Here is a 12,727-nt window from a genome sequence, read left to right as displayed (position 1 = left end):
CACACACATTAAAAAAGCAACCCGCCACACCCGCATCATAGCAAACAAGCAATTAACATAAAGATGCATCTTTACACACACCACTTCAGCATACAAGGTTCTCTCTCTCTTTTCATAACACACAGAGAAAAAGTGGGACTCCATCCTGGGAATAGGGCAGGAAAATTAGCAGGGCAGAGAGTTCATGTCATCTGTCTGGCTAGTACTGCAGCAAAAGTGTGCCAACACTACACACGTACAAAAACACACATTCATGACTGTCTGAGTCAGGCAGACGGGGAAAGCTAATGCAAACTGAAGTCATGATGCCTCATGCTGTAATCAGGAGCATTATGGCTCCTGTAATTACCTCTAAACATTCATTTGGCTAATAACTTTAGCTCTCAATGCCACATACAGGGAGCGGTGTGAAATTCCCTGCAATCCTTCAGCCATGACACTGACAGCATTGGTGCAAAGATGAACTGTTAGGTTGTGAAAACCTCAGATATGAGCCAAGGCCTCGCTCCGGTCTCCAGAGATGTTTTTTTTATTTTTTTTACAGTATTTAATACAGCAATGTGCTACTTTTTATTTCACTAGCATGAATCCTTGTTGACAAAAATGTCCTGTCTTTCATTCTAATAGGAGGCGCTTCACTCTTGTGGGTGCATGGATGCCTTCATATTTGTTTATTTTACAGGAACAGTACTGTGCAAAAGTCTTACGCCACCACAGATTTGTTGTTTTAGCAAAGTTTTAATGAGGATATATAAGTATTTATTTCTCAGTTTCTATATTAAAATACAAACAAAATATACAAAGAACATGTACAATGCATTATAATACCAAAAAAGTCAGAACAAAATGGCTTCTTCAGACTGAAGTCAATATTTAGTGTGAAACATGGAATCATACAACCATAACAAAAGGTAGCTTAAACAATCAATATTGAGCTTTGGGCATTTCTTGCAACCGAATGCAACCTGGTTGAAATACACCAGAAGATTAGTATTGCAAATCTTACATTGTCTGCTCAAGAGAGTTCAAGAAATACTAAGTGGAAAGGGAGGTCACACTAAATACTTGCAACTTTAGTCTGTTGAAGTTGTTTTATTCTGAAATATTTGTGTTTTTAATATGTGTGCATATTTCCTGTATGTTCCGGCTGTATTTTAGTAAAGAGACTACTGAGAAATAAATATGTGTGATCATTGTAACCTTACTAAAATAACATTGTTTAATGTGGCCTAAGACATTAGCACAGTACTGTGTAGGTACATTACATTAGTTTCTCTTACAAAATGGGAATGAATCCAATTATGAAGCTAAGTTTTATGGCTGACGACTTTGCAGCACAAACTCAGTCCAACAGTTTAGAGTGTGAGCCGTGAAGCTGTGGATTAGATTTGCAGCTTTTCTTCTAATTTAATGCCACACATATTCGGTCAAGGCCTCGTGCCTTTGCAGTTGGGATCTACAGAGTCAGAAAAAAAAAACAAAAAAAAACCAACCAGACAGTACTGTGGAATTTTGACAGTTTGTGCACGAGACTTACCTGGAAGCCCAACCCACCAGATCATAATACTAATGCTGGGAATGACAAACTAAAAATGAATTTGGCTGCCCTCAAACCTTTTAGGACAGAATAAAGATATTTGTGCACAACTCCCCTTAAGTTAAAACTAACTTTTAAATGTACTTCAGTACCTCAAAAATAAGGAGCAACACACACTCTAGCTTTTAATCCAGTCCGTCAACCACAGAAACCCCCCTAACAAAACTCACCACTCAGCTCATCTTGTCATGACAGGAAGGGGGTTGAAACTCTTTCCAAGCAGCACATGCAATTAGAATAGACTGAGAAGTAGAGTATTTCCCAAGGACACGACTTCGAATGACTTTAGTCAAAACACACATAGTTCAGGCGACATACTGCAGATTATGGTTTGGTTTCAAGAGCACAAGAGTATTACTGATGTATGAGCGTCTAATTGTATCACATGAAGTGAAGACACACTTATATATGTAGTAATAAAGTGTATTTTCCCAAAGACTGACTCTGACAGTGTGTGTGCACACACTTCTCCCTCCCTCCCATACTTTCCCCAGCGCCGCTCACTGACCTAACAAAGCCTCTCCACAGTCACCAGCCTGACCCAGTAACCTGCATGCCTCCTATCTGCTAGAGACGTCCAGTTATAAGCTCCCATCTGAGCGCTCCCGCTGCTGCAGTATGGTGGGCCGTGTGAGTCAACAGCAATGTGTGACAAACAAAAGCTTCATTGAGGTTATAGAGTCTAAGAAATGAAATTGGCATACATTCTTATTTTGAAATAAAAATAAAAATGTCACAGTGGTATGTTGCTTTCCTGACAAAATCATCAGAGCTAAGTTATGCATATGAGTATCATGGTATAAAAAGTGATGTGCAAGTTTATTCCTTATTGATATAGATTTTTTTTTATAACACGATATTATGCAGCCAATGTGCTAAACTTCTTAAAGAAAAGTAACAAACTTACCCCTTGGTTTCCTTTGAAGCAAATTGATGGTTCACTTGGTAAAGACCCCTGAGGTGAGAGAAAGACAAGAGCATTTAATGTGACATAGCTGCACATATCAGAGAGCTCTAGTCCAGTAAACACAATGATGCTGTAATGTGTTTACATGCAAGTAAAGTTACACAATCAATAATGCCTATGTGCTGTTAATGGCCTCCTCTGTAGCTAATTATGAACCTAGGCTACTTGTCAACTAGATAACTTGGCAGACTGCGGGCTGTCTCTGCTTTACTTTGAAACAAAAGGAAGGTTTCCCAGCAAACAGCTGACAGGCTCGTCTTTCCCGACAATCACAGGATTGAGTCCTGCTGTTGTGTTGCTCAGAGGGGACTGGACATTAGTTTGCACGACTCTAATTGACTTGTTTATTTAAACTACAAAATACACGTTATTTAAAAAAAACAAAAAAACAAAACAGGGTAAGCTGAACACAAGAAAACTAATTAAGCGAAACGAGACTGTGAAACAATTTTGAAAACACAGTCAACCCAGCCGACAACTTTGACAAGAGTCCATTCATCTACACGCGCACACATTTAAAACACACGAGGAAAAGGTACCTTGAGGTTTTGGTAAGCCTCCAACGCCCTGATAGCCGTGTCCGTGAGCTTGACATGGTACAGCGTCCTGTTGGGGCTGTTTTTGTTATTTTTTCCACAGGAGAGCCCGTAGTGGTGCTCCTGCCTGAGCGAAGCCATCGCTGGCTTTTCTCTCTGCCCTGCAATTAAAGCTGCTTTCCTCTGTCTGCTCAACACTCTCCCCGATACGTCACTGTGTGGGCGGAGCTGCAGGCTCGTGAGCCCTGCAGACATTGCATTTCTACACAAGATTTACTTTTATTTGTATAATTGCATATTAAGTGTTTTCGGTGTTTTTTCTTTATAAGCCTAGAAAAATAATGATAATTCCAACTTGTTTATCAGATCGTTTTATTCGTCCCCAAACAAATCAGAAACAGAAATACTTTATTGATCCCCAGGGGAAAGTTTTGTAATAAAAAGAAGAAAAAAAAAAACAAACTACAAGCAGCAAAAAGTAAGAAAATGAACAGGAGCAACTGTAACAGGCTGCATGCACGTTAGGGCATGCACACTACATGAAATCCAAAATAAGTCAAATGAGAGATCATCTGTAGGGTTAGTGTACTGGATTTATACCAACTTTCTTTGACGTTAAAGCTGCACTGTTACTATTATTTTTCAAAATTTGAACACAAAGTGGCAGCCTTGGAGGCAGAAAAAAGTAGCTAGTGTGGAAGTGCCAAAAACTGCAGTTCCTCTAAAGGCCACTTGAAGCTGGCTCGATTGAAGTGGTTCAATCCCTATACCACCACGTTAAAATGCTCAACTTTTCAGCAATAAAAAACATGTTTACAGCCTGGTTCAAGAGGCTGTTTTTATCTTATAGTCATAGCACAAAAGTTATATTTAGTAAATGTTACCCTCTATCAGTATGAAATTATTTTTTTTGACATAGGTTAAATAAAAATCCTAAAAAACTGCAGGTTGGGCCAGTTAAAGTGCTAACCACTAATTACAAACCATGCAGTTTTACTACACTGTGGATTTACAAACAGTGGTTTAATTGGTTAGATTTACTTTTTACCACTCAATGTTAAATAGAACATTAAGTAGTAAAAATCAATTCTGCAATTATAATTAAGACAGTGTGGCCAAATATGTGGGCTATGCCAACACATCCATCCAATTTATAAAAGTAGAATTTAGCTTATTTTCAGACACCACAGAGTAAAAAGTTCTTATATTTCTATGACCATTTTCACGTAACCTTTCTCTCAAAGCAGAGACATCTATCGGCCATAACTTTATTCGGATGTTGGCAAGGTTTGTTTGTAGCTTTAAAGGTGTCGAGTTCATTACCTTTAGTTGTCATGCACGTGCTTTACAACAATGTGCATCAATCACAAAGTGAAAGACATTTACTGCCATAGGCCACACTGCCTGTAAACCTTATCAAATACTGGATCCCAGGGAAAAAAAGAGACATTATTTAAACCTAGTATGATGAGTGTTAGAAGTCTTACTGAGTTAACAGTGATCACCAAATGTAAAAGGTGAACTGATTTTACAGAGGAGCTTATGGGAGCAGCCATGAAATAATAATATTAAATAATATTTTTAAGAGATGCATTATTGCAGCAAATATACATTGTGAAAAAAAATAAAATTAAAAGGAGAGAAAAGCAAACCAAGTGTCAATCACAATGTGGGTCAGTTTGCAAATAATCCTTGACAGGAAAGAAGCTTATCCTGATGAGTTAATGGGCTTAGTTATCGTCATTTTTGGCAGTGTCCAACTTTCATTTCTCTTGTTGGCTTAAAGCCCAACAGTGAACCAACAGAAACAGTAAAACTGAAACTGAATCAAATGCAGGGCTGGACCTGTTATCTGTTAAGAAAATCCACATGTTGAATTTATGTGTCTAACAGCTCAGCCAGCATGACTGAGCTGAATGGCGGCAAATCTAAGCAACTTAAGTGTTTGCATAACTGTGAAAGAGCGCACAAGTGATGGTGGAGGTTGGCAAAGCAGATGAGTCTGACATGTAAGCCTATTTAGTTAAATTGCTTAGCCTCTCCCTGAATGAAAGTACATAACAGGAGGGGGAGGGTTACTGGAGGTCAACAGACAACAGGTGGTGCTGAATCAGAGATTTGGAAAAACTCTGTATTTTCTGAACACATAGTTCTATACAATCCAATAAACCCTTTGTAATAACTATTATGAAACTAAATATGAAAATCTGGCTCCATAAGTCACTGCATACCTAAAACAACAGTCCTGTCCCCCACCCATGCCTGTAGGTTTGAAGTCGCTTCTTCAGCAGCCAAGCAGTGCGAGATTAACCCCTGTCAGCCCCTCCCTCTTCTTTACCTGCCTCATCTGTCTCATCCACTCATTGTCTGTGACTTGCCATCTGCTGCATGTGAGACCGCTAATGCACAGCGATCCCCTGGGAGTGACGTTTCACACCTGAGGTCAGTGACTCCCAGGACACCTGCACCTGTAGGATGCAGCTTGTTGATATTGTGCTATTGTCCCTCATGTTTCCTCTCTTTTAGTTCAGAGCTGCGTGGGTCAAACTGCAACCGTTCCATAACATCAGGGTGAAATACATAAAGGTTACATCACAGTCTCAGGAGGAGAATATAATGGTCTATGAAACATGATATGTACGTACACGTCTACATGTAGCTCTGTTTTGAGTGGGAGAGAGAACAGATGTAAAATAAAACATTGAGATCTACCAAGACATTTTGTATGCATTAGGCTTTGTATGGGAAAGATAAAACACCTTTGTGAAGAAAATGTGAGGTCCATTATTAGTTTTATGACATGCAGAGTCAGCGTAAATGCAATTAGTGTGCATACAGAACTCCTTATTTATTACTCGATATGTTACATCCATTAATTTTGGGTTTAGTTTGGAACAGAGAACGTGCGGTATTTTATAGTGTATCTCTGAATCACAGACACAATGGAGTTTATTCAAGGGAGTTCCAAGTGAGGTTCATCTACTCAGGTGTTCTTAATAAACAAAAACTGGATAAAACAAGCGGCAGTTTTTTGTAACTGTAAAGCCCTTATGTGTAGGATGAGTAGATTAATTTTTGTCAGTAGTAAAATAAAACAATTCCAGTGAAAGCTGCTGTAGTCTATGTTATAGTTTCAGCCCATCACCATGTCCAGGTCACATCTGGAGATGGTTGTTAGCAGCATGCTTTGCTTTGCAAATTGGCTTGATTTCTTTCAAAGACGGGAAGAGGAGGTTAAGCAACTTAACAAGCAATGGCAAAAAAATTGCAAGAAATTAGTGAGAAAAAGTAAAAAAAACCAAAGGAAAATAGCCTCAAGAAAGTACGAAAAATATATTTATTTATGCAACATCATTTTAAATATATAATTAATTCTGTAATTTTTTTTCCTAGTTTTTTGATAACTAATAACCTCCCAGCTAATTTTCAGACCTTTTCCTTCTCACCTTTTACTATTTTTGCAAGGCATTTGCAGGATATTTCTTGTCAAGTTGCTTGGTTTGTTTTTTTCCTGTGTTTTTGAAAGAAGTCAAACCAATTTTCTCATGTTTTAGAGGTCTGCATGCTAGTAAGGGTGTCTGAGTGCAGCACAAGAAAACTGATTTTAATCCAGGCCTTAAAAGATTAAGACACTGAACATCACCAAGTTTTTGCACAATTAATATGTTAGTTGTCCAAAGTTTAACAGACGGCTGTAACACATTGGCAGCTTTATCTAAGGTACACATATTCCGTGATGACTGGTACAGATTGAACTGAAGCAAAAGCACAGAGTAAAAAAGTATGTAAAGTGTGTGCAAATGTATCATTTCATGAAGTGATAAATTAAAAGGCATTGTCTGCCAGATAGGTTTGACCTGAAAAACCTGATCAGCAATCCTTATTAGCTGACAGTGTGGAGCGCAAAGTAAATGTGCGGTCCCCATCGCTCACCTCCAAATGCACAGAGGTGTACTGTATTCACTAGAAATGTCACAGATTTCAGCTCAAGAACTTTATATCTGAAGTGTACATTTATATTATAAAATAGGCTGACTTCACACACATACTAATGTAAAAACAGATGACGTGTTTTTCTGAATTAAATGATACACATAAAAAACACACATGCACACACAGGATGCTTGAAATATGCAGCACTGCAAATTTTACTGTGAAAACAGTTCGATTTTCACAAAGTTGGTGCAAATGACTCAAAGGCTGAGGCTTTGAGTGGATGTGTCATGTGCACATTTATATTCCAGTGTGTGTGTACACACACACACACACACACACACACACACACACACATACACACAAACACACACACACACACACACACACACACACACACACACACACACACACACACACACACACACACACACTGTTATTTCAGCTGGAGATGGTGTATCTGGCAGAGTGAGGAAGTGCTTATGAATTTGGGAAAGGTATCGGGTTAGACACACTAACGCCTTTTGTGTGAGACTAACGCTAACACTTTCACAGGCTGAAAATTTAGATTTTGGGGTGGGGTGGGGGTGGTGAGAATTAACCATTGTTTTGAGTTGTGCATCATGAGGGCCAACATAAAAAAGTCCAGGAAACATGCATAAAGTCAATATATTGTTCAATTTATAAAATCCTATAGAGCAATCATTTATTTTTATGACTTCTTGAATATTGATGTAAAGAGGCAGCAGAGTTAGCATGTTCTTTCAGTGAATTAGATTTCAGTTCAGACACTTTCTGAAATGTTGACGTGCTTTTGCTTCTCCCTGCTTAAAACACAAACACTATGGGAGATGTAGGTGCTGACTGAGCTGTAATAGAAAGGTCATTGTGTACTCTGAAACTTGACATTTGAGACATTTAAATGTGTCCTGCGGACACACTCGATTTCTTTTCACTATCTGAATATAAACATGAAGGACTAAGATGCGGGCAAAAAAGCTGACAAACATTATCAAATGTGTCAAGACATGTGACACACCCATTTGTGTACTGTGTATTTAACACCACATTTTAGTCAGAATTTTGTAATGGGGGACAGGGTAATAAGCCATTGCCTCTGATGCGTTTAAAACTACTACTATCCTTTGAGTTTACTGATTTGCTGATTACTACTTTTTCCAGAATGTATGTGCACTAAATTTTATATAAAAAAATACATTTTCAACATTAGAAAAGAAAAAATATATCACAGGTCTCATCCAATGTTTTAGGGTGAGTTGCAATTCCACAATAAGAAAAATATGTTAAAATATCAGCAAAAAACAAAAATAAAATATATATTTAATTTTCACTGAGCAAGTAAAAAAAGGTGACTGGTAACTGTGCTATATGTAACATTGTAACACTGGTCCATACAGTGGAAAATTCTTACAGTGATCAAGGATACAGTGATAAACTGCTTATAAGGATCAAAAAGTTTGGGACAGAATCTTTTCGATAGAAATGCTATTTAAATAATTTGTTTATCTTGATCAAGTAGTCCACTAACATATTTACTTTGGCTCTTCTCATATATGACAACACACAGCAATTCTTTGTTTTTTTAACCTTTGAAACAATACTTTGCCTTTTGGTAGCCTGTCTGCTTCCAGGTGGCTGAGCTGCATTAAAATCATGACGAGAGAAAAAAAAAAATTTTCTCTCAATGAAAAAATTAAGTATTTGACAAACTGCCAAAAATTGACCAACAAAATGTAGTGGCAAAACTAAATGTTCCTCAGGCTATCTTGTGGTCTAGTGATGGAGACAGAAAACAAATGTCACGTATGTAACAAATGGCACCTGTGGTGACACTGCCCCTTTCAAGTAGGCTGACTGTAGGAAAAAAAAAATTAGTTATAATAAACTGCATAGTGATCGATTTGACCTGAACAGGCTGTGTTAGCAAAGCCCGAGAGTAAATAAAAAGAGTTAGGAATCCTAACATTGTTGCATAAAGCCAAACTGAAGGCGTCTGTGTGTCAGAGGTGGAGGAATTTCAAGACTGTGTGTTACTTGCAAGGCATGTTGGCAACAGACTCACCCTGGACGTCTTCATGTCTCACTGAGGCAGCTGTTAGTAGTCAGGGTGCCTTCCTATGCAATCTGTAAACAGAACAAAATGAAAAAAAAAACTTAATCAATAGTCAATCTGTTGTCTTAAAAAATAGTTTTGCATTCTGGAATGTACTTGAAAGTACTTTTTAAAAAGTAAATATGAAGCTGGAGCTAGCAGCCGGTTAGCTTAGCTTAGAAAAAAGACAAGAAACAGGGAAAAGCAGCTAGACTTGCTTTAAAACCTATCACTCATTTTTTCAATTACTTTTTGTTTGTTTAGTGTTCACATGAACCAAAGTGTAAAAATATTTCTACCAGGGGCTATTTGCTATCTTTTTCTCTGTTTCCCACCTTTTTATGCTAAGCTAAGCTAACTAGCTTCTTTCTCTGGCTTTATATTTAAGGTGCATTTGTAAATCCAATCAGACAACCTGCACAAAAATTAGAGCACTGTTGCTGAAAGAAACAGAGCATACTATTTCTACATGAATTAATAAGCTTTTAAGTTAATTAAACATTAATCCGCTTGGTGCTCAGCTGAGAGGGTGGTGTTCTCATTAATGGAACGGTATATTCCAACAGCGCTACGAATTTATGAACAGTCAAGTTTGTGCCAAAATGCGCTCTGACGCTCTGAGTATTTCAGAACCAAATATCTCTCTCAGGCTACCGTTTAGTCATAAAAATCCTATGTTTTCTCACAAAATCTCGCAAAGCAAATATAAAATTAAGTACCTCCCAGAATTTTCCAACTATTCTTTTTTTGCTTCATATTTACCATACAGAAAGTGGTATTGATCCTCTAATCTATCTAAGACAGAGAATAAGCCTTCTTCCCAAAATTTCAAACTACTTTTTAAAGGAATGTGATGAGACTTTATCTTTTGCTTGGTTAAGCATAACAAAATTGTGTTTTCATGCTTTCTTCAACTTGGGTCCAAGGACAAAGACCGAGGTTTGTTCAGCAAAGTCTGTGGATTATGTTCACATCTGAGATTTGCATATTTGTTTTCACTGTCTTCAAAGTGAAGGTGGGCGCAAACTTTCCCACAAAGAAACACAGTCACAAAGACTGGATCCAGCTTTTCATTCCCTCTGAATGGAGTGTGTGTGTGTGTGTGTGTGTGTGTGTGTGTGTATGTGTGTGTGTGTGTGTGTGTGTGTGTGTGTGTGTGTGTGTGTGTGCGTGCATGCGTGTGTGTGTGTGCCATCACTAACACACATGCATGTACACACTCGTTGCTAAGCAGACCCAGGTGTTTGGTGTTTTTATTGAGATCACAGGACCTTTACAGCCACCACTTTTACTGTGACTGTACAGGTGTGACTGATCAATCCACGCACGAACAGACAGCAGTCAAACAAGAGCTGCTCTGTGGTGGAAAACATCCCTACAACATCAACGTTCTGAAGAGCTCTTTGTGTCTCTGTGTAGTCAGTGCTTTTAAGTATTCACAGAGTTGTTGGCATAAAGCTGTTAATTGTTTGGGTTTGAACAACTGCCACGAAACAGACGTCTACCTGTCGATTGCCTTCCTTCAACTTCTCATCCATATCCCTTGTTTTTCTTTGCTTCCCTGTCTTCAAATAGTTTTGTGCAAATGCTCCAGCAGGAAATACCATCCACACTTTGCTTACAGCAAAATCTCAGAAGTGGCGGGACGTTTGATGTCTATGTCTTTACAGCATAATTGGCATAATTGGACAATTTCTGATAAAAATATCAGTCTGGTCTGGCATAACCAGCTCTGCTACTACACAAGAGACAACAATGAATGGCGTCTACCACTGCAACAGGATTGGGTAATTGGGAGTAGGAGCCAATTTCCCATGACCACAGGGGCACAGTGACAAAGCAATCCAATAAAAATCAGACTACACCAGACTACTGAGGCATTTATATCAAGGGACCAGGAAGGGGCTTTGTCTTTGAAACCATGTTTTGACAGAGCAAGGTAATAAAGTGACCCGACTATACACTCTGATGAATCTAATGCCTTAAAAATCCAACAGGATCTAGGTCGTAACCTGAAAATACATCTGCAATATCATTATTGGGATTTTATTGTCTCAAATGCAGGGTTTTTCCACTCTTTTCTGGAGATCCTTTTACAGGACATTTTCAGTAATGATCTAGCTGGTATGACAGACAGAGATCCTGCCATACACTAATATGGTCCTCTCATGGATGGATTATTGAATGGGCCTACTGGGCACAAGCCCAGGGACCCAAAGTTTCATGGGCCCACCTGGCCCTTTCCTGCACAGTGTCACTCAATTTAACATGAATTAACCAGTAAGAGGCTCAAAACAACTACAAAGAAATGCAAAGGAATTGCAAAGAGACACAAAATCACTACAAAAACAGGAAAAAATTACAACATGACAACAATATACCACCACAAAGTCTGTCTTGGTGGTGAGGTGGTGGAGCCTTTTACGTATCTGTGCCCAGGGGCCCATGGCTCCTCTCTGTAAGAAAATTAAAAGATGTGCAGTCTATTGCTATATCTTCCCTATCATTTCTTACGTGTTTAAAAATTGTGACCAATTGAGACATAACGGGGAGCAGCCTTTAAGGAGCTCTGATCGATAGCCTTGTAGATTTCTCTCATCTGAAGGAAAATGTTGAAATAATAATGATGTAATTGATGTTGAAATAACTGTCCGGAACAACAAAAGATTTTCCAGTGAATTTTATTTTTTCTCTCAGTTTTCATGTTTTCCATGAATGGAAAATTGGTCCTGTTTTTCAGGACACATTGGAACCCAGAAATAAGTTATCAACTGGTTGAATCTTTACGCAAGCTCTGAGCTAAAATTCAGTCTTATTTGCCTTGTGTGAGGCGTGTACACAGCTCTGCTCTGCTGGCAATCGGAAAATAGCCTATAGCCTGTCTTTAGCAGGTGTATTAATGTTTTAAAAACCTGCATACATTCACTAATTTTGGTGGAAAAGGAGTATAAGCAGTTAACCATGACAAAGCTCAAATGTGGATTCTTAGTAGGTAATTTGTTCAATGGTCCTCATCTTAGGTAACTGTGTTAGCATGCTGCCAATATGTTAAACTTCTTAGCAAAGCCTTCTGGCAGACTCACACATTTCTGTTTTTAAGAACAAGAAGAAAGAGATCAGCGTGATCTTGTGCGTGTCTGTGTATGTATGTGCGTGTGTGTGTGTGTGTGTGTGTGTGTGTGAGACGCTGTTCCCTCTGAGGCTTGATTAAAGTCGTCGCCTTGTCAAAAGCTGTAATATGTATTTCGACCAGGTAATCATTCTTGAAAGAGAAAGGACTAGAAACATACAAAAGAGTTGCACAGTGTCTTATCTCTGAATTTAATACGACTCATCCTGTGACTCTTTTTCCAGTGGATGATCTCAGCTGCCTCATCCTGAGCTTTTGGGGGGGGGGGTACATTCACTCAGGCCACAGACATCATCTTATTTGTATTGCCACAGCCGCACAACACTATCATAAAGGAGTGAGAGAGAGGAAAGTGATGAAGGATAGATTGCATGTGCGAAAAAGGGACATTTCATCCTTACATTATGAGCCTTATGTACTTAGCAGCCGGGCCGCTACTGAGCAGAGGTGC

The 12,727-nt window shown here is 38.6% G+C and overlaps 1 protein-coding gene across 1 annotated transcript in view; it reads right to left on the bottom strand.

Annotated features, from left to right (window-relative positions):
- The window catches only part of LOC121962122 (RNA polymerase II elongation factor ELL2-like), a 31,489-nt gene extending 28,221 nt beyond the window's left edge, over positions 1-3,268 (bottom strand). Inside the window, exons 1-2 of the mRNA XM_042512350.1 lie at positions 3,104-3,268; positions 2,505-2,552 (exon numbers count right to left, since the gene is read on the bottom strand). Coding sequence (XP_042368284.1) covers positions 2,505-2,552; positions 3,104-3,241 — 186 coding nt within the window. The 5' untranslated portion in view covers positions 3,242-3,268. The remainder of the gene's footprint in view (positions 1-2,504; positions 2,553-3,103) is intronic.
- Positions 3,269-12,727: the final 9,459 nt, after the last annotated feature.

Source organism: Plectropomus leopardus, chromosome 1 (assembly GCF_008729295.1).
Source record: "Plectropomus leopardus isolate mb chromosome 1, YSFRI_Pleo_2.0, whole genome shotgun sequence".
NCBI lineage: Eukaryota > Metazoa > Chordata > Actinopteri > Perciformes > Serranidae > Plectropomus > Plectropomus leopardus.
Note: the sequence above shows the minus strand (reverse complement) of the source record. Positions and strands in the feature narration are given on the sequence as shown.